The following is a 22,214-nucleotide window of genomic DNA, read 5'->3' on the forward strand; positions in this document are numbered from 1 at the left end:
AGTTTCCAGTAGCAAAGCACCGAAAGAAGTTGCATGTTACAGATACATTAAGGGGAATGAGAGTAAGGATATAAGCATAAATACACCATATATACACATATATAGATACAGAATATACAATATGGATAAATAGGATTGCTCATTTGAGTGAGTATATTGCACAGTGATTATTGCACAGTCAAATATAAGAAAAACAGACAAAACAAAAAACAAATATTGCAAATATTGCACAGTGTAGAAAAGCACCTACAACTCAGTTGTTCCCGCCCTCCCTTGTCCCGTTTCTCCTCCCTCTCCCCTCCAGTGAGGAGTTAAACAGTCTGATGGCGTGTGGGACAAAGGAATTTTTAAGTCTGTTGGTTTTTGACTTTGGGAGAAAATTTTGTTAATCAAATAATTTCCTCTCTGCTTCTTTATTCTGCTGGTACTCCAACAAAAACATCATGTTTGATTAATTCTTCATGTTTTCTTTGTATCTGCTTCCTGTACCTTCAAACTGAGCATCAGAATGAGTAACACTGGTGATTCAACTGACTTTGAATGTGGCATAGTTGCCAGATGGGCTACTGCTGAGATTTTACCGCACACCCATCTCCAGGGTTTATAGAAAAGAAAATATCCAGGTGAAACGACTCGTTGATGTCAGAGGTCAGAGGGGAAAGGCCAGACTGCTTTGAGGTGAAGGCAAAAGTAGCTCAAATAACTACTTGTTACAAGCATGGTATGCAGAAGAGCATCTGTGAGGGTAGAGCACTGTGAACCTTGAAGTGCACGAGCTACAGCAGCTCTATTGTTGCTGTATTGTTTAGATGTTAGAGTCAGAATTTGGCCTAAACTGCATGAAAGCATCTATCTTGCTTTGTATCAGTGCGTCAGGCTGCTGGTGATGTAATGGTGTGGGAGATATTTTCTTGGCACTCTTTGGTCACGTAGGCCCAGCTGACCATTGTTTACCTACCTGAGTAGTGACCACACTGTATCTGTCCTCTGATTGGTCCGTCAGGCAGGATAACACACTGTGTCATGAAGCTCAAATCATCTGAACATGACGATGAGTTCACTGTAACGAAACGGCCTCCACCGGCAGCAGATCTCAGTCCAACACAGCATCTTTGGGTTGTGGTGAAACAGGAGATTGTGCAGCTGACATATCCATGATTGCTTCTCATAATTATTCGATTTTTAATTACAATCAATCAATTTTAATTGATTTCATTGTAATCACGCACTGTTTTTATTTACATGGATTTGATTTTCTACATTAAAATGTAAAGTTTTATCTTTAATGTTAATCATTTCATTTTATTTTGGACGTTTTTGATTTGATAATTTAAAAATTTCCCTCTCACAGTTTTAATTCAGTAAATCCCAAATTTTGAATTTTCCTCTTATTAATTTAAATTTGTATTCAACAATTATATCATTAACAACTTTGTCTCAAAGGTTCTTACAGTTGCACTTGAGTTTGTTGACATTTCTGTCACTACAGTTACTAAGTGACTAAAAAAATACTTGTTATCATTTTTATGTCATATTTGTGACGTATACCTATATTCATTGTTTTATATTTCATGTTTCTCTTTGTAAAAGTAGTTTTTCCTGCTGGATTGTTGTACAGTACATACTTAAAGTAATGCAGTAAAGCACCTCATGTGCATTTCAGTAACTCTTCTTGATTGCATGTTGTGCAGCGAGGCAGCATTTCCAGTTTTAACAAGTCACCAATCAAGCGCTTCAAGTTTCAAACCAGTTTCTTCTGAAGCTTCACCTCGGGGCTTCTTTGGCAGGTCGAGGAAAACCACTTCACCTCCCACAGCACTCACAGACACTGATCTCTGCTCTTAGACACAAGACTAAGGTGACATAACCTCACAGTCCTCCTGAGCTAATAGGAGTGTTTAATATAAACAACGACATTTAACTGCTTAGTTTTGGTGCAGCAGCTTATTACATGAAAAAGCAAATTAAAAGCACTGCTCAGACACAGACTCTGTGCTCACAGCCCAGCGTCGTGCAGCTTGTTTGGAGTTGACATAAGAGCTACGAGGTCCAGTTCTAGGACTGCGTTGTCTTCACAGGTGAGAGCAGGTTCGCTCTGAGCACATGGTCAGAGGGGCCGATGGCGCAATATGGCAGCCTCGCTTCTGTCAGTCTGCCCCAGGGCAGCTGTGGCTACAACTGTAGCTGCCTCCACCAGTGTGTGAATGTGAGAGTGACTGAATAGTGGAATTGTAAAGCGCTTTGAGGGTCTCGAAAAGTGCTATATAAATGCAATCCATTATTATTATTATTATTATTAAATAAAGACAAAAAAATAGAACAACATGATGAAATGAATGAATCTTTTATTCAAACGTTGGATCGGTTTTGTTTTGCTTTTGATCCAAACTCTCTATTTAATGTAAATAAACTGAACCAAGTGACCCCGATGACTCACTTTCTCTTCTTTTCACCATAGAAAAACCGAATACATAAGTATCTACAGAGGCAGCACATCCGCAACAAAAACAGGACGTGGGAAAAAAAAAAAAAATCCCCACCTTCACATCAGAAAATGAAAAAGTCTTTTTTCCATATTAAAAACACAGAAGTTTCATTTTACTGATAAATCGAAGCTGAAACTGAGAGTGACTCAGTGACCTGAAGCGTGATTGAAAAAAGTCACAGCTTGCAGGTTTCAGCTTAAAAAATAAAAATAAAAAAATTAAAATAAAGAGGCTGAATTTCCTTTGAAAACAGTGTTAAGATTAAAGTGAAGCAGTATCACCTCAAAAAACTCAGCTTCACGGTGTAAAGTAACAGCAGGTGTTTGTGTCGAATTTCTTCTGTGGCACATAAAAATAAAATAAAAATAATAAAATAAATAAAGTCAGTGTTTGTCGTCCTCAGAGTCGATTCAAACAACCCGAAAGATTATCAGAAGAGCTGCAGATCAGCAACTTCCATCACAGCAGCAGCTCCGTTGTGATTACTTATGTGACCTCCATCCTGTAGGGGGAGCCGGTTGTCCGTCCGAACTTTTAAATTTCAGTCCCGGAACAGCTGGAACAAACCCTGGGCCAAAATAAATAATCAATAAATAGGCAAACCAGCTGAGATAAATAACTTCCAGACGAAGGTGCCGCCAGGTTTAATGTGACAAACAGGAAACGGATCAGGAACGCGCCCAATCGACGATCCTAAAGTCCTTAACAGTCCAGAGTCCTGACACTTCAAAGGGATTGACAGGGAAGGGAGCCGTGCTCCTCACGCAGGCCTCCCCTCTCCTCTTCCTCCTCCTCTTCCTCTTTGTCATTTCCTGCCTTCATCCAGGGATGCGACAGAATCTCCTCCAGAGTGGGACGATCCTCCGGCTGGAAGGATAGACACCAGCGAATCAGAGACTGGCATCCTGGTGGAAAAAACAAAAGAGAAAGGATGTGAAAAACTGGACCACATATTTAGGAGGGGGTCATGTGACCCTGAACCCCAGTCAGGAGGAAACTCCTGTTGAGAAGAACCTGATGCTCACCTTTTGACACCCGCCTGGTGAAACTGGGGCAGGCTCTGTAAATCTCCATGTCGTGCTCAAAGGGAATGTCGCCGCAGACCATGTCAAAGAGCAGAACCCCCAGAGACCAGACGGTGAGAGGGACGGCCTCGTAGCACTGCGATGCGATCCACTCAGGGGGGCTGTAGACCCGAGTTCCTAAGGACGCAGGAAGTGAGACGAGGAGGGTTACAACGTGAAACTTGGAGGCACTGAGAGGGGTTTTGTAGGGGGAGGTTGAGAAGAAGCTATGGGTGTAGAGTGACTGGGTACCTTGAAACTCTCTGTACGGCGTGTCCTTAAGCACCGCCCCCGACCCGAAGTCTATGATCTTGATATCCATCGTTCTCGTGTCTATCACTATGTTCTCGTCTTTGATGTCCAGGTGCACGACGCCGCGGGAGTGAATGAATCGAAGCGCTTCGACCACCTGATGGAAAATCCTATCGGGAAGAACAAAGAACCAGGACGTTAGCGAAAATGTCAGTGACCTCAGCAGAACGCAGTAGCATCATTCAAAGGTGGCGGACGGGAGCGCAAACCTGAGTGCGAGGCTTTCTGACAGCGCTCCTCTCTCCGTGATGAAGTCGAACAAATCCTGGCAGTGCGGCGGCCTCTCCATCACCAGCAGGAAGCCCCGCCCCTCCACCTCGAACCAGTCCAGCATGCGGATGACCCCAGGGTGGCCCCCGTCCTCTGACAGCTGCTGCAGCAGAGCAATCTCCATCGGAACAGGATTGACCTCATCTGGCTGGGGGGAGGAAAGAGGAAGATTGATAAATTATAAAGAAATAATCTGTAGTAGTAGAAGTAGATCATGTCCTAATTTTTGTTTTTGTTTTTTAATTTCTAGTTTTTAAATGAGTCATAGCAGAAATCACAGTGACTGATACTAGTATGCAAATTAACTGACTCTGTTTTCAGGACTTTCTGAGTCACACGTTTGGGTTTTAAAATCAGAAACTCCAGCCTGGTGTTTTTGTGCCCTGAATCCTCGCCTGCAGGTGGCTTCAGGTGTTTTTTGCCTTGGTGGGGAAACCCAAATGAATTCGCAATGAATAATAATGAATAAAGAGGTGGTGGTGATAGTGGGGAAATCCTGAGGTGTCATTTACCAAACCGTGACGTTACACATTTCCCAACCACCGCCCACAGCTGCAGTTCACCTGAGCCACCGGCAGAGGGCGGAGCTAAACAATCTGAGCTTTGTTTACAGGCGTCACTCAAAACACCTCGTGCGTTTTGGTACACATTTAGTTTAAAAATAAATTATCACTCACCAGTCTGGTCCACTTTTGAACTCTGTCAACGGCAATTTGCTTAATGGCAACCTGGATGGACAAAAAAAAGAGTAAAATATTAAATAAAAATCGAATTCTCGAGCAATAATAACGGAGAAAAGGCGCATCTCTTATAATGAACAAACACAGGCGGGTATTATTTACCTGTAGTCCATCGGAGAGCCTCTGGCCTGAAAACACGGAGCCGAAACCTCCGCTGCCGAGGAGAGGACCGCAGCGATACTGACTGAGGAAGGGCTCCTTCACTGAGGGCCAAAACACAAGGGTCACATCAGTGCATGGCTCACACTTACAGACCGTACATCCCCCAACAAGACAACAGAAACTCAAAATACCTTAAGATTTCTACCGTTGTACACAAAAAACGTCACTGCGCACAATTATTTTTAATTTACAACTCGGATATCTGTCTGATATTCCAGTTTCTTAAACTAAAATAACCGAAATAATCGTTTATAATGTCGGATCAATGCACTCCAACAAATCCAGCGGGACTTAATATATAATATTTTAAAGGCGCCACCTTTAACGGTTTCCCTTTTTAAATTTCAGCGTTTTTTAAACGTTTCACAGCCCCTGAGCGGGCTGTTAAAATCGCTGTTTTTTTGCATGCAGTCTGGCTGCAGCGTGCAAAAGCAGCTACTGCGTTTTGGAGGCAAATTAAACCAGTTTACACGTCCTTATTTGACATGTTTAATCACACATATAACCTTTCTTGTAGTTCTCACCGTTCTTTCCTCGGACTTCTTCCTCCAAGTCGAACTCCATGTCTCTCTTATCCAGCATTTTATAAAGTGTTCCGTCTAGTTGAAGTTAATAAAAGTCCATTCTTCTGTGGGCGGAATAGCTCTTCAGATTTTTAATGATGATTTTCCGTCTTTAACCGATTAAAGCGTTATGCTTTTAAAATCCCAGAAAAGTCAAAGAAAAAGTCCTTTAAATATATTTACTCCTGGATAATGCGGTGGAAACACGTTCACAGAAGAGTCAAAACCCTGGTAACCCGCTCCGTCTCTGTTGACCGCCTTCGCTGCTCTACTACAGTGTTTTGTTCCTTATTTAAAGCTATCTAACGCAGCCCCGCCCACTACGCCCTCACTGTCCAATCAGCCGTGTCAATCAGCGGAGCCGTGTGCTCAATGTTTTGAACCGGCTACATTCAAGTCGCGCCTTCATGAATATTCAAATCCCGCGAGAAGAATTCGTAGAATTTGTTTCAACGAACTATCGGAGGAAGCGCGCGCTGATATCTTGACGGGAAAGAGCGGGGCGGTTTCCCCTCAGGGACACGCACGCGCGCACACACCGAAACCAGCGGTTCCTCAAAGAGTCGTTTTGTTGAGCTTCTGTCAAAGTGACGAAGTTTTGTTACCTGCTGACTGGGGTCGCGCCTCATTATAAATGCGGTATTTTTAAACGGTGAAAGCGATAATTACGAGAAGGTCAAAATAAGACAAGTGAGTGCCAAGAATCCGTCCGAGAGGACCGCAGACTGCCCCTGAACCTAATGAAGCTGCTCAGTCTGAGCTTCTTACCACAGAATCAAGTAATCCCATCATTTAACTGACGTCAGATTTTTAAAAAGTTTTAAACTTTCCCCCAGCACGAAGCTAAAACCTTTCTTAGACTTTAAACCATCCTGCAGGGCTTTTTACAAATTAATTTGGCGTTTACAGGAACATACAAACTGTCACATTTAAATAAAAAACGCTGCCTGCGCCTCTTTTAAAAGCTTAAAACACCTTTGCTGCTGATAGTGCTCATGCTCTTATGCTTATTAAGTTTATTATTATTATTATTATAAGTGCTGTGTGTTTGTCTAAGTGCTGTAAATACAGCTGATTTATTGTTTTTTTATTGGTTCAATTACCTGTAAAGGGGGGGGGGGGGTAAAAGTAAACACAGAAAGCTTTGAGAAGTTAGTAATTTTAAAGCAGTAGCATGCATGTTTACAACCACCAGTCAAATTTAATAAAAGCTACTGAAAGCTTTGCCTCAAATAAAAAGTTTTGCTGTTCTTCCATATCTGACCTTTCTTTGAGTACCGTCTCATTCTCTGGCTAACTGGTGAAAATGGATCATAATGGATCACAGGACTGTAAGAAGGACAAAGCAGATTTTACTCCACTGCTAATGCAGAAAAAGATTTCATCCAAGTCGTGATCTGATGAATTTGTTCACAAACCTCAGTTTCACTAGTAATACTTTGTGGCCCTCATCAGAGGATGAGTACTCAGCACTGTAGTTACATGATGGCCGAGCTCTAACACCAGTCCATGGCAGCTTGCTTCCGCCACTGATTTTTATTTTTTGCCATCTATAACTTAAAATTTCGAGTTAATTTCTCAAAATGCTGACTGACCCCCCCCCCCCCCAACTTTCTCATGTTTCTGAGGTGCTAAAAAGCAAACAGAAGCAACTGCTCTTAAACATCAATGATTCATATTCTTACTGGAACTCATTGTTTCATTTGTAAATCAGAGAGGAACACAGAGGTCAGAGAGAAAGCTGCATTAGTTAATCACACTAATATAGTGTTGGCTTTTTGTTGGTTTAACTTTGTGTTTGTGAGACAAGGTTAACTGTTGTTTCTCTTTTCTGAACTGACTGCTTCTTGTCATATTTCAGTCCAGAACAAAAGGACCGGGTTTGTGTCAGAAGTTAGTGAGGGTGACCTCTACCTACACGACTTAATACAGCTACAATTGGAAAAACCCAGAACTTCATCAAACCACATCTTTGTTGATATACAAGTCCTGTGTCAAAAAGTGTCTTCTTTACAGGGTAAAGAGTAAATTTAGGTCCATCGCAGAATCATTAAACCACAACTTCTCATCTGGATTCAAACTTGTGATATCTTTCCACTCTTTCGGTATATTACCCTGTCTCTCGTTCTGGTGTTTTTATACGTATAATAGAATGACCTCCATCACTTTGGCTACGTTCACTCTGCAGGTCTTAGTGCTCTATTCCGATTTTTTGATCAAAACTGATTTTTTGTCTGCTTCTTCACACTACAAATACAATGTGACAGCAAACGCGCTCTAGTGTGAACCCTCAAACCGGCCCGCATGCGCAAAAGAAGACGTCACACACAACGCGCTCTGTTTAGACCCAGACCAAACAGCATTGTGTGACTGATGGCCCTTAATATAAAGACTTGTTTCGGACGTTACGTTTTTGCTTTAAGTTATAAAGTTATTTCGTTATTTACATATGGCCTAATAGTTATCCTTATTGCTGTTTTAGAGGAGCGGTGCTTCAAAGGATAGTTGCAGATTTCTGTCAGAATCTGCAGATTATACAGTACAAAGAAAATGTTTGCATTTCTCCAACGTTGTCTTCCCAACAGTTTCACTGGATGGCCAGGAAGTGTTCGCGATGTCTTCTCGGGCGCTTCTCCGGTGCTGATAATTGGTGTCTGTCTTGTGTCGGTGACGTAAAAGACGGATTTAATGCGACATGACTATTCAAACAGCAGTCGCTTTCTAAAACATCAGATATGTATCGGATTCAGTACCACATACGAAAGTGACCCAGATCGGATTTGAAAATATCGGATTTGTGCCGTTCACACTGTCACACCATGATCGGATATGGGTCGCATAGGGTCAAAAAAGTCAGATTTGATGCGCTTTCGCCTGCAGTGTGAATGTAGCCTTTGGCTACACTTTAGTGAAAAGGAGAAGGAAAAGAAAAAAGAAACCACATTTTTTCAGAAACATTTTCCTCTTTTTATTCCAAGAAAAAGTTTTTTCATCCCAAACGAGAAAATAAAATAAAACAAACTTATATTATTAATAATAACAACAGTAATCAATCATTAAGAGGATAAGTATGACAATTCTCTCTATTTTTCTCTGTTTTTTTTGTTGGTTTTTTTACGCTTTTCTCTATGATGATATTGGTCGTGGTCAATTAAACATGCAGCTAAATAAGTCCGATGATGATGATGAAGGTAGAGGAGGAAGAGGAGAAAGACAAAAAGAGGAATGGGTTGTGGGGGGATGTTACAGGCCGTGAAGCTGGGGGCGCTTTTTCTGTTTTAGAAAGTAAATGTGTCGACATAAAATGGCCGCCAGTAGCGGTGGAGGGTTGGTTTGGCTTTTTACAGCCAAGCTAAGCTTAGCTAGCATTAAAACATAATAAGACTTTTTTGTGTGATAGCTTGCTCGCTAAAGACTTTGGGTAACTTAGCCTAAACACAATGATTATGGGACTAGCAATCTTCACGCAAAACAACTGCCAGAAGGAAAAATTACTACTTTGCTACTGATTGCTAAGCTAACAGCGACTCCGTTTATTAGCAGCGCTGCTAATGACCTAGCCTTAAAACAGTAAGACTTCAAGTGATAGCCTGCTCACGGACGAGCATGCTAACTTAACCTTAACATTGTTAAATATTTCCAATCCTGATTAGCATGATCAAGTTTTAAAATGCAGTCATTCCCTGACGCAGAATGGCAACCAGCATGAGTAACAAAAGGGCCAAAGAAACAATTCTAACTAGCATAACGTGTGCTACGATAAGTGGGGAGGGAAAAAAAAGCTAACAAACACACCTTCTTTAATTAAGCTAACTGTAAATATAGCTTGTTAGTGGTGTAAGACTTCAGGTAATTGCGTTAGCCTCCAGGACCCTGACGCACAAACAACCAACTGGCCGCCATTTTTTCCCCCCACTTCTGATTAGCGTTCTTCATTCAAACCAATGATGATGTTAGCTGCAGAGCTAACGGCCTGATTTCAAAGAGTAGAAATGTACCGATTGCAAAATTCTGGGCCAATGTTTACAAGTACAATTTGTCCTACAGCTGATACTGATACCAATGTTTTTTATTTAAGTTTTTTATTAATTATTTTATTTTATTTATGCAAAGGAACCTTCATTGTATAAAAACAACAAAAAACTCACTGAATCAAAACTTAAAGTCTTTCAGCTCTTCATATCACTACTTTTTATACATTTAGCCTGGACGAAACTGAAGTGAAACAAATGCGCAAACGTCTGCCGCTGTCGTCGCTGAACGCCGTCAAACGGCAGTCAGTAAGGTCGGCAGCAGGCGATGCAGATCTCCCGCCAATATTTCAGTACATCCCTAAACACGAGGATTAAAATTCAAAGCTGCCCAGAACGATGTTTAAATGTCAAAAAGTACAAATTACAGCTGACGCCGAGTCAGCGTTAAGACCGAGCTCCGTCCGAGTGGTAACCAGGAAACGAAAAGACAGAAAAAAAAAAAAAAGAGGCAAGGAAGAGGAAGTGAGATGGGAAGCAGGGAAGAGAGTCGACGGAGTGGAAACAGAGAGATATGAGCCGATGAGGAACCAAAAAAAAAAAAAAAGTGCATCATTGTTGGATGTTTTATTTTTTCCCTGGTGGAGCTCCTTCAGTGGGTCAGAGGTGAAGTGGGGGAGGGGCAGGAGAGTAATGGTGGGGTTGGGATGCTGGGGTTGAAGGGTCATTGTTGTTGTGTGTGCGCGCGTTTTTTTGTTTTGTTTTGTGCGTATCGGGCCAGTTATCAGCTGCTGTCGGGTGATGGCTCTCTCTCTCGATGCATGGCGGCGCTCTGGTGCTTGATTTTGTCCAGGTACTCCTGCTGAGACACCGCCAGCACCGACGCCAGGATCTCGTCGTCCTCCCAGTCTGTCAGGCCTGAAACACAAACACACAAAACATATGAGAACTTTTAATACACAGACCTGCTCTGCTCACATCCACCTCTGCAGTTCAGATCAAAACTCTCACACTCTGAAACAAACCTTACTTCATTTGCTAGCTTCAGGAAGCCAGCTGAGGGACAGTACTTTTTTGTTTGTGACAGTACTCACAGCAGTCTGAAGCACTTTGGGGTTCTTTTAGCGCGCAAGGTTTAATTTATGATGGTGACAGTTAATATGAACACCCCAGATATTATCTGCAACATGATCTGCTCGTTAAGTCTGACATCATTTGCCTTTTTCATGTGCAGATGCTCCTTCAGGTCCCAATGCAAACAAAGACAGAGGGAGTGTTGAGAGTTAAAGACAGTCCAAATTATTTCCAGCAAAATTAACAGTGTGGCTGTTCTCCCAGGTGTTATAATAAGCTTTCATGTTTAGCCATACACGATGTTAGACTTGGTATGGGGTCAAAATGTTCTCAGTAAAAGTTGAAATGCTCATCGTGTCATTTGGTGACATGGCAGGAGGAACGCGATGAAAACTGACCAAACGTCTCTGCAGTGTGAGCCTATGGGCTGTCCTCTACATCAGCGGTCCCCAAACCCCGGGCCACAGACCGGTACCAGTCCATGCGTTGTTTGGTACCGGGCCGCGAGAGTTGTGGCTCGGGTGTGAAATTTATGGTTTTCAGTGTTTTTGTTGTTAACTCTGTTTCTCTGGGTCTTTTCCCGTGTTGTAGTTGTGTCTTATTTTGAAAGACATTTTTAGGCGTTACCATAGCAACCAGAGAGCATTAAGGGGCAGAGAGGAGGATGTTACTCTCAATGTTGTTGGTGCATTTCAGGAGGACGCTGCTAATAATAAACACACTTACACAGTGAATTCGCGTTTATTATATATTTACAGAATACCACCGTTTTTGTCTTGGTCGTATCATTTTATTTTGTTGTATTTATCCGTGACACCTTAATGGCCGGTCCGTGGCGCAAAAGAGGTTGGGGACTGCTGCTCTACATCATAAGTTTGAAAAATCATATCTTAAACACCCGCTGAGCGTGAACGGTGTTAATAAAAAGCCAGAGACATTGACAACGACACCTGAATAGGTTTCGGGTGCTCGGGTCTGTTCAAGCCTCAAAACCAAAGGGACAAAGCAGGGCACCGTGTCAAAAAAGACAAGAGGCTCTTTCAAAAATAAAAAAATTAAAAAGCAGATGAGGTCACGGTCAAAGAAGCTCGGGTCGTCATAAGTTTGTCAAAATTGAATTAAAGCTCAATTAACAAACAGCTGAATTAATCAACGCCTAAAGTGACAGACCTGTGGCTGCTGAGCCACAAAAGAAATGAAAAATCCCCTCAGGTTTGGTGTGAAAGTGTCAGAAAGGAGGAGGTGATGCAGAGCAACAAACAGTGACATTAACAAAAATGCCTAAAATAATGAAGCACGATTCCCTGAATGGTATCGGTTACTATAAGGATAAGCTGGGCACTGAGCGCTGGCCTCAGATGTGACGTCCTGCAGTGGTTTTTTATGAGGAAATCAGTTTGAAGACTACATATGGACACTAAAAACAACTTAATGCTATTTACCTAAATGACTGAGCTCAACACAGTGAAAGTGTCATTCGCCCTCATTTAAAGTTGTGTTAGTCTCACAGTGTGTCTGTAGCTTCTGGTCAGATGGAGACAAAGCTCGTCCAGTCAGAGTTTCTGCTTTATTTTTGGGGAGTGGGGCTCAGTCTCTGTCTATCCATCTTTTGGTGTTAAGCTAATTATCACGTGTCAGGAAGCTTTTGATGCACAAACAGTTTGTTATCAGCTCTGACAAAAGCTGAATAGTTCCCAGTTAATCAAGCCGGGGTCTGGCTGTCTATCAGCTGTGAACGGTGAACGTATTGCAGTCTATTGTGAAAATTCAGGGAGAGTGATAGTTGTTAAACAGATTTACAGGAAATGATTATAATGCTTATACTTTGAGTAGTTTGATGCTGGTAGAAAAACTACTCCTGCAGAGAGGGTTTCAACTTTGTCTTTTTCTTTTCTGATAATCAGAGCAAATGTAATGAGGTTTTAAATATCTCCCTGAGTTTGCAGGAACAACAGCCAACAACAGTAACGAGAGTCAGCAAGTCCCGAGAGGTGATGGAAAAGCGAATACGACCAACTACGATCGGGACGTCTCCCGCCTGCAGAACGACCATCTGGTCCATCTCTGCTGGACAAATCCAGGCATGTGTTGCTTGTACTTTGCGGCGATTTGAGTGCTGCTGTTACAGAGCACTTTGTTATTTCTATCTTTGCAGTTGTGACTTCTTTTGCTGCGGTTGCATTAATCTGGCATTTGCCATAAACACAAACAAATATCTTTCAAACGATAATGCACACCGCTATCCATCTAGCTCCACCGGGATGTGTCAAAACTTTAAACTTTAAAAAACAAACAAGTTCTGAACCACTGAAAACGAAGCTCCTAAAGCTGTGAGCGTGTCAGGAAACCTGGAGGAGGTGACACAGAAGCACAGCAGAGGGCAGTGAGATTTTACACAAAAACAAAGATTTACTTTATTTTTATGACTAATCGCTTGGGAATTTTATCTGGCCAATTAAAGATGAGCATGCGGCAGTAAACATGTGGTCAGTGAAACCTGCTGTTGATCGGAGTCTCAAATGAACACAAGACACCAAAATTTGTTCATGTAATTTCACCAATTTACATGCAGCAGTTTTATTTCAGCGCAGTGAGTCCGAACTTTCTCTCCTCTGCTCTTGGTTACACTCTCAAGGAGAAACTGATCAAACGATGACAATGACTCTCAAGTGTTGATTAACTAATTTTAGGAGTGGTCCCTCGCTGCCTGGCCATCTAGTTTAAACTCATTAACATGTGTTAGGAAGCTTTTGACAAACAGAACATGCTAATAAGCATATTTAAAGCTGAACTACTCAGGGAAATACTTGCATTCATTTATCTCCCCTGCTCTCAGTTACATTGTTCATCATGTAAAGCTGAGGAGAAAATGGTCAAACAAAGACACCACTCAAGTTTCTGTCAGTTGAGCTGCTTCTGGGAGGGTCACGGTCTGCCCATCTTTAGTTTAAACTCATTAACACATGTTTGGAAGCTTGTGATGAACTTACAAATAAGCTAATGATCAACTCTAGTAAAAGGCGAATAGGTCGAGTTTAATCAAGCCCGATATCAGGATTTCTTATGTACTTAATTTATATTAGCACAGTGTGTATCTTTCCCCATTGATAGCTGCTCTGCTATCAGGTGGAGTTTGTTTTATTCAAGAACCAGAGACAAAACCACTCAAGTTTCTGCCACTTTGACTGCTTCTGGAAGGAAATTGTAACTTTTCTTCCTCTTTGGCTTTTGACAGCACTTATTGGCACCAGTTGAAGCTAACTGATTACATTACCATAAGTTCAATACAAGGTGAGAGGGTGACTTTCTCTGAGATTTGTTTTTGAAAAGACATCGTTCATTGAACGATCTGCCTGAGGACTCTGTCTCACCTGTGTGTCTGAGCCTTACAGGAGGTGGATAACTCTGTGACCCCCCTCTCAGCCACAGCCACCAGGTCTGACAACTCTTCTGCCCCAAACTCATGCATCTTTTAGAATTAGGGGCGAGGCCACTTTAGGTGCGAAGTAGATGCTCCTTCCTAAATGCTAAAGTTTGCTTTCACCAATTGAAATAACTGAACTGTCACCATATTTGTGTTGCTGGTGTCTTTGAGAGCATTTTTAATGAAACTAACTGATAAAAAAAAAATCGCATCTGCGGTGTGGTTAACTGTGCTAACATAACATCAAAGACATCTGTGCTTCACTTTAGGCGAATGGAGTTTTATTATGTTATTAGTCAGTTACATAACATTAATTAGCAGGAATCTATGTCCTTTAATTGCAGCTTGCAAGTTCAAGTTAGCTGATAACACTTCACCCTCTCATCTAAATGTTTCACTCATGGCTCCAAAAACCATCATGACACTAACCAAAGCGCTTCAAATAAGTAATAACAGTGTCTACATACATGTTGACACAAACATGGTTTTGGGAACTATCGGGACCCGACTAAAAGAAACAGGAACCAGTGGCCCGTACATATATGACAGGAGATGAGGTTAATGTGTTGCACTTGTAAGTAGTGTGCACCATGAATGCAGTATGTTCCACTTTACAAAGGCTCGGTGACTAACATCTGAAATCACGGCTCACCAACAGCTGAACTGTGTGTTAGGTAGATGGAGTGAATGACTCAGCAAAGCGGTCCTGATATTACTTTACGGTCTTCTTGTTTTAAACTGCTGGCGTACAGATTTCGCAGCGCTGAGTGGACGCCACTTCACCGCGATGACAGAAACGTGTCGTTGTCTTTTTAGTTTAACTAACAGTCAAAGCAGGATCAGGGGAGACTCAGATACTCATGACACAGTTATTATAACAATACCTCACTCATGATACGATATTATTGCAATTTTTAACATTTTGCAACACGGTGACTTTTTAAATAACAATGCTGCAATTTCCCACCCTTTTTCAAACAACGCCCTCAAAGTTCAGTTTTGTTCATATCCGTTTTATCCTGCTTAAGCTATTATTATACTGTAAAATAAGACTGAAGCATAACCAAAGCCGTCATTAAAAACTTGCCATAAATGAGACGATCTGTAATTGAATGGGGTCAAATTGGCAATTACATGCAGTGTGTTTCTGCATGTAATTGCCAATTTGATATGAGACACACAGAGAGACATCCTGATGAGTTAAATATCATCTTGTACTTTGATAAACACTCCAGAATTCAGCTTTGTGCGTTAAACGTGATAACACTGTTACACATACAGCAACAACAACAAAACTGTGTGTTTTTTCATAGCAACAACAGCATGTACGTCCTCAGATAACCTCACACACACACACACACACACACACACACACACACACACACACACACACACACACACACACACACACACACACACACACACACACACACACACACACACACACACACACACACACGGCTCAGCTGCTTCCTGTTGAGGACTGACTGTAAACAAAGTGACTGTCAGCTACACGAGTGTACGGACCAGGAGGAAACTTACACCTTGGAGGGACATCTCTGCAAAACTAGGACCACACCATTTGTAATGTGCCCCCGACTGGTGTCTACAATCTGCATTCTGAAGCCTCGACATTGATGGGTTTTTTTTAACCAGAAGTGACCATATTTAGACTGGAGGGTGGAACTTAGCACGCTAATGCTACTAAGCTAACTGGGTGTCAGCATTTGACCCAGATTTGTTCTACACATGTGCAAAGAAAATGCACATGCTTCCTTTGAATGGAAGCTATGGTTAAGAGTAAATGGTAAATGGACGGCTACTTGAGTAGCACTTTTCTACTCTACCACAAAGCATCATTCACCCAGTCATACACACATTCATACAAGCACTTTTCTATGCCTCATAAATGAGGAAGCGGATTTATTTAAACATTACGATGCATGCATCAAGGTATCTTGCTCAAAGACACTTGACATGCAGAGTGGAGGATCTGAGGAATGAACCCCTGACTTTCTTATTAGTGGATGACCTGCTTTAAATGCTGAGTCACAGATACATGGCCACACATGACTGTCAGGCACAGGGAACTGTAGCCAGTGGCTATCTGAACTGGACGTGGTTTTTTCTTTGGTTTTTTTTACTGTTTGTACTTTTGGAGCAGTTTTAAATTAAGTTATCAAACAAATATTATGACTTACTGTAAGGAGGTCTGTGCTGATGGCTGACAACTTGATGACTACAGTTGCTGATAAATTAGTATTCCACCCTACAATCCAAATCCAACTTATGGCTCCAAAACACCAGCATGCTAATGTTAAGTCTTCAAAATGCAGATCAGTGGGTGATGTCACGGTGGCCATGTCCATCTTTATCAGACAGCTTTCTAAAGTAATATTATTTGTCAGATAATTTCCGTAAATACGCTTCATGAGGTGCCAACAGCACAAACTTCAGTTAGTGGATGTGAAGCCTAGCAGACAGCTAACAAAGCACAACCAGCGTTGACCCAAACCTTCGAGCCTTAACAAAATGATTGTGGGAGGAAGTTCTATATAAAAATTATTGTTGCCATGGAGAAAGAAATTATACATAGAAGCCAAAACTTTGTTTTGTATGAGGTTGTAAACATGTTTATTTCTTCTGTAAAGTTAGACATATTAATATGGAAGTCTGTGGGAACTCGTTTGTGTTATTGTGTTTGCACATCTCTGTTGCTTGTGGGGCTCGCACACAAGAATTTCACTCACATGTGCTGTGCCAGTGTGCCTGCACATGTGATGTGACAATAAAAGTGATTTGATTTGATTTGATTTGACTGATTGAACTTCCTCAAGTGGCCATTAGAGGAACTGCAGCTTTTGCAGTCTGGGCCATTCAGAAATGACAAACAGTTTTACATGTGTGAACGTGGAGTCTGAACCTCTCTGTGGAATGGACCTGTAAAGGGCCGTGTGACAGACTCACGTCACAGGAACACACAGTATAAAAAATAAGGTCCTCAAAGGTGTGAATGAGTGTGTGTGACGCTTACCAAACGCTGTAGGTGACATCTCCTGCATGATGGCTCTGTACTCCAAATGGTGACGACTCTGATTACTGGGACCTGCACAGGCCGAGATACATACAGGTACGTCAGGAAAAAACATTAGCTCACACTGTGTGGACACAATTAAGTCCTCATAAAGCAGATTGGTACGTTTTAGTGTGCAGACTTAGAGCCAAGGTACATATGTGTGTGTTATACCTGGGGCGCAGGGGGAGGGGGGTTTGCTCAGGATGAGGGCAGCTCCTGCAGGGGAAGGGGGCTTGTTGTTGGTTGATGGGGGAGTTGTGAGGTCAGAGTGGGAGGGGTCTGAGTCACGTTGCCGTGGTGACCGAGCACTCCAGTCGTCTAGCCCGCTGGAAGCAGCCGCTGTTGCCGAGCTGCAGGTGGCACTGGCCTTACGAGGCTGAAAAAAGAGAAAAGTTTTGGTTTTTGTTACACCAGCAAAGTTTCATCCACTTAAACTGAATTTAAGACATTTTTTTCATTATTTTTCATGCCTTTATTTGACAGGACGGTTTAAAGCAGACAGAACTGATGCTTTTTAAGTCACTGAGTCAGTAGGTTCAAATATAAATGGCTATTTCTTCTGTTTTACAGGCCCACAAATAACCAGCTGATTTACTGTATATCCTGTTAATCTATCAGAATATAGCATATTAATTGAATATTGTGGCTCCTCTTTAAACTTCCCCTGAATGCTGCAGATATCTCTGTTAGAAACAGGGAAGAAGGTTTGTGTCAGCCTGCAGTTTACAAGAAATCTTCCAGATTTAAATATCCAGCAGTTTTTCTGCATACTGCTTGCATCTTTCATTTTACATCTTCTTAATTCAGTCGTTGCTGTATATAACAAATCAGTGCTGAGCAGCTTCTTCATATTTTAACTCTGAACATTGGTGTTTTTTGGTTTTTTTAAGGACCTTCATTGGTATTCCAAAGTGAAACTACCGACTATAAAAAAAAGGAAAAACCCTACTCATTATTAAGGGGATTTGAGGCAATTTGCTTCACAGGCGTCTCACTCTGTGGAAAACACCTCCACCTGACCATCAGTTATATTTGTTTAACCAGGAAGCTCCTGCAGGAGTGGGTCGACAAAGGGAGCATTAACAAGCATGTTTTTTTATGATGGGAGAAATCGACGCTCTGCTGGAAAACCGGGACAAGCACACGGAGAACATGCAAACTAAACACCGGGTGTGTCAGAGTGAATGAAATGATGGGTATGGGTAGTTGGTATCCTTGTCTTTGTATCTGACATACATGGTCGACAAAAGCAACTGTGTGGCTCACAATCCATCAAAAGTCACAGTTTATAGTTCATTTGGACGAGCACGTTTGATTCAGGTCTGATTGCTACTGCAGGAGGAACAGCGACTCTTGTAAATTACGGATGCACGGTCGAAGTGTTGTCGCCTCGCTGTGGCACGAGCTCATCTGTCGTTCGGCTGAATGAGGTAAATAAATGGTTTTGGTGGCCTGATATGAACTGCTGTATAATTTTCTTTCAAAGAAAAGCACAAATTAGCCAGCTGGCTCTGTGGGGTTTTAAATGATGGCGACAAATTAAAGTGAAAAGGTTCAAAACCTTTTAACCCCGACAGTGAGTGACGGTTAGGGTCACCTATGGCAATCTGATTTTTGTTCCAGGTCCAACTGTGGGTCCTGTTTAAAATGACCATCGACTGAGTTGGTGTTTAGCTGAAAGCACGATTCATATCTGTCTGTATGGTTTGTCTGAAAGCATTAAAAATGAAAGTAAATCCATCACATTCCTACATTACATAAGCAGTTATGAAAACAGGGCGGATGGTTTAAGGATTCTGCTGCTAGAACAACAGGTTTTTCTCGAAAGTGAAATAAAAGCACACAGTTCTGAGTCAAATAATTTTCAGTGAATATTCATGGCCCGGCTCCCCCGTCCCACCTGTCTGGCCTGTTTCTCCTGGTCCCGCAGCCACTGCAGGTAAGACTCCCGGGCCACCTGCTCCTCAATGGCCTCGTTGGTGGCCTCCCAGTCCGTCGCCCTCTTTTTGTCCTCCAGCATCTGCTGCTCGATCCACGACTCCTCTGACGTCTTGATGGCCGACTTCATAAGAGACTGGTCCGCATACTGCGAGGAGGAGGAAATATATTTATTATACACACACAACTCCCTGAGCTAAAAGGCTAAATATCAGCTAGAACAGCGGTTTTCTTTAACCCTAGATTTGGTCAGATTTTATTAGTGACTGGGAAAAGGAGACAAAACAAGGCACAATGTGTCAAACTTAAAGTCCTTCATAAATTTTACTTCTGCCTGCAGGACGGTTAATACAGACAATCTCAGCTAAGGTGATAAAACTCAGTACGTCTTTATAAAGTGTAAAGAGGGGGGCTGAGCATCCATTTGAGACCATCTCGTATCTCTGTTGTCATTTTGAAACCACGCAGCAGCAGAGATATGGAGTCACAGACGGAAACGGCGCCTTCAAAGAGTCGCTGAACTGAAAACAGGCATGCATCTACATAAAAATACGTTTCTGCATCACAAATCTTGAAGCACTGGAGCTGTAGACGAATGTTTCGTAACAGCACTCACAGGAAAGTTTTCATCAAAAAACCCTGCCAAGTTTGAGACTTGTAGGCTTTGATCTGCCCCCTCTACTGTACATATAAACGGCATGTTTCAAGAAGTTGTTCTCAGGCCCGTTAAACAGACGGCGTGAGACCGCAACAACCCCGACGCCGTGTAATCAAAAACTGAATGCAATGATTTGGAACCAGCAAACCCTTCGATTATTCACAATACAACACAGAAAACATGTCAACTGTTTAAACTGAGAGAAAAAGCTTGCAACTAATTAAGTTAACTGGCAACAGGTAAGCAGCACGATTGGGTGTAAAAGGCGCGTCTTGGGGAGGCGGAGTTTCTTAAAGCTAAAGATGGACAGAGGTTCACCAGTCTCCAAAAAAACTGGACTCTGCATGCTGAAGTACATCATCTTGAGAAATTTCTGGCGCAGAAAGCAAGGCTGAAAATCAATATTGGATGCCCGTGATCTTTGGACTGTCAGGCGGCACTGCATTTAAGACAGTCATGATTCTGTCATGGAAATCCGTGCATGGGCTCAGGAACACTTCCAGGAATCACGGTCTGTGAACACAGCCTGTTCTCTGTGCCATTCAAACAACAAATGCAGGTTAAAGCTGCAAAGAAGAAACCACACGTGAACATGATCCAGAAATGCTGCCGCCATCTTTTCTGGGGCAAAGGTCATTTAGATTGAACTGAGACAAAGTGGAAAACTGTTCTGTGGTCAGACAACTTGAATTTTGTCCTGCTATGGAGGCGAGAGACCATGCAGCTCAGTTCAAAGCCTGCATCTCTGATGGTATGGAGGTGGATTAGGCAGGAGTCTTCGCTCTCCCATCCAAATCGTTGAACTCGGGTGTTTCAAACACTTCATTGGCCACAGGTGTATAAAATCAAGCTTGATTCGCTTGATTTACCAATCTGTCATGCTCTACTTTCTTGAGCTTTACTACTTATTTATTGTGTTACTTGTTGTGTTTTTGCAGAACTGGGATTTCCCAACTTTTAGGATAACTAAAGTCAGTCTGATGTGCTAAGCGAGTTTGGTTTTTGTACCCCAGGTTTGAAGGCGGGCAGTCCCAGTCCGACCCCGATCGTGGCCTTGTTGGGATTAACCACGGAGTTGTAGTGGATGTTGCGGTGGTAGCTCACTCTGATTGGTTCGTCGTGGTTCTGATGGATGCCGTGGAAAGTGTTGATTGGTTCTGGAGGAAGAGGAGGAGGAGGTTGTTAGATGGATGCGACTGGCTGACGGCGATGAAGGTTGTTTCTCGACTCACCTGTGCTGTACTGGTAAACCTCCACTGGCCTGTTGTACATCTCCGCCATGGCCTGCATCTCGATGTGGTTGCCATGGCAGTTGTTTTTCCTCTTCCTGTTGATGTATGTGGTGAAGTCCTCTGTCACGTAGTTGGAGAAATAATCTGCGTTCTTCATCTGAACGCCAAAAGCAAAAACTTTATAAACACAGACTCGAACTGTAAGAGTAACACAGGAGGAGGAAAAAAGGACGCGTCTACTCACCAGGTAGTCCATACAGTGTTTCCGCACCACTTCATGCATGTCCTGGTCTCCATACACCTGATCAGCTGAGACACAGACACACAGGAAGAGTCAATTCATTTGGGATTCAGTATAAATGCTGGTTATTTGCCAGAACATTAAACAGATTTAAGAGGTTTTTATCAATGCCACTCAGAATTAAACTAATAACTAATTCACAACAACCAAAAATACTGAAAAATACGAATACATTAGGGGCGCGTCGCTGTTCGCATCCACCACCAGCAAACTAATTTCTCTGTCTTGATTTCAGTCAGTTTGAAATGCCTGCATACATGTGCAGGGTCAGTTTAACAATGATGGCTGATTTTCTCCATCTCACTGCCGGCCAGCAGACATGCTAACGACACGAGCATCCAGGCTACCAACGGATTCAGCACTTTTAAGACTTCTGAATGACTGAAGACATTTTTACTCCAATAAAAAAAATTAACTGTCCTGTTGCTGTGAATCACTAGAGACCTGTCGCTGTGACAGCTCCAGCATTTAAGAAAACTGATATTTGGATGAATTCTAAAGACTTTTAAGATTTTTTCAGGATGTGCAGGAATACTGTAGGTGATTTCCACGAGGAAGCGGATTTAATTTTCCACTAGTCACTTGAGGCTAGTGAGGTTACTTTGTGATCCTTTGACGTCACTCGTTAGCACTGGACTCACTCAGAACAGTGAGCTTGGTTTAGGCGATCCTGAGAGAGGTTAGTTTTAATGAGAGCATCATGCACTGTTGCAGTCTGTTAATTGGAGTATGGACCCTGTTTTGTCTTTTTAAGACTACGCAAAGCTTTGTCTCTTCTTTTCAGTCCTCATTCTCGGCCTCTGCAGCTTTTTAAAAAAAAAAACTGTTTTAATTCATGTGCATGCATGATTGCATGCATTCATGTACGCAAAGTTTTTAAAGAATCCCTCTCGGGCCGCCTAATATTTCAGTGTGGAAAGTTTTACTGGAAGTTTCTGCTTGA

General features: G+C 42.2%; 2 protein-coding genes across 3 annotated transcripts in view; both read right to left on the reverse strand.

The window, feature by feature from the left end:
- Positions 1 to 2,328: 2,328 nt before the first annotated feature.
- Positions 2,329 to 6,048, reverse strand: pim2 (Pim-2 proto-oncogene, serine/threonine kinase). The gene is made up of 7 exons (XM_026155215.1): positions 5,559 to 6,048; positions 4,975 to 5,075; positions 4,810 to 4,860; positions 4,072 to 4,280; positions 3,803 to 3,972; positions 3,512 to 3,688; positions 2,329 to 3,391 (listed from the first exon to the last, which is right to left on the reverse strand). Exons 1-7 carry the CDS (start codon positions 5,614 to 5,616, stop codon positions 3,213 to 3,215), a joined length of 945 nt encoding a protein of 314 aa, XP_026011000.1. The 5' UTR covers positions 5,617 to 6,048; the 3' UTR covers positions 2,329 to 3,212.
- Positions 6,049 to 10,180: 4,132 nt separating this feature from the next.
- otud5a (OTU deubiquitinase 5a) overlaps positions 10,181 to 22,214 on the reverse strand; it is a 38,909-nt gene continuing 26,875 nt past the window's right edge. For both annotated transcript variants that reach the window (XM_026153669.1, XM_026153668.1), the window contains exons 3-9: positions 21,215 to 21,279; positions 20,971 to 21,127; positions 20,747 to 20,895; positions 19,043 to 19,228; positions 17,314 to 17,518; positions 17,101 to 17,172; positions 10,181 to 10,486 (exon numbers count right to left, since the gene is read on the reverse strand). In XM_026153669.1, coding sequence (XP_026009454.1) covers positions 10,353 to 10,486; positions 17,101 to 17,172; positions 17,314 to 17,518; positions 19,043 to 19,228; positions 20,747 to 20,895; positions 20,971 to 21,127; positions 21,215 to 21,279 — 968 coding nt within the window. In that variant the 3' untranslated portion in view covers positions 10,181 to 10,352. The remainder of the gene's footprint in view (positions 10,487 to 17,100; positions 17,173 to 17,313; positions 17,519 to 19,042; positions 19,229 to 20,746; positions 20,896 to 20,970; positions 21,128 to 21,214; positions 21,280 to 22,214) is intronic.

The sequence above is a fragment of the Astatotilapia calliptera genome, chromosome 20 (genome assembly GCF_900246225.1).
Source record: "Astatotilapia calliptera chromosome 20, fAstCal1.2, whole genome shotgun sequence".
Classification (NCBI taxonomy): Eukaryota; Metazoa; Chordata; class Actinopteri; order Cichliformes; family Cichlidae; genus Astatotilapia; species Astatotilapia calliptera.

What these genes read in the sequence shown, in the direction of transcription:
- pim2 (XM_026155215.1), bottom strand. Translation starts at nt 5,616, where the DNA reads ATGCTGGATAAGAGAGACATGGAGTTCGACTTGGAGGAAGAAGTCCGA. An exon ending in TTCAAAAGTGGACCAGACTG is followed by an intron (nt 4,281 to 4,809) that starts GTGAGTGATAAT and finishes TCCTCCCCCCAG; the next exon opens with CCAGATGAGGTCAATCCTGT. An exon ending in TCAGAAAGCCTCGCACTCAG is followed by an intron (nt 3,973 to 4,071) that starts GTTTGCGCTCCC and finishes TCTTCCCGATAG; the next exon opens with GATTTTCCATCAGGTGGTCG.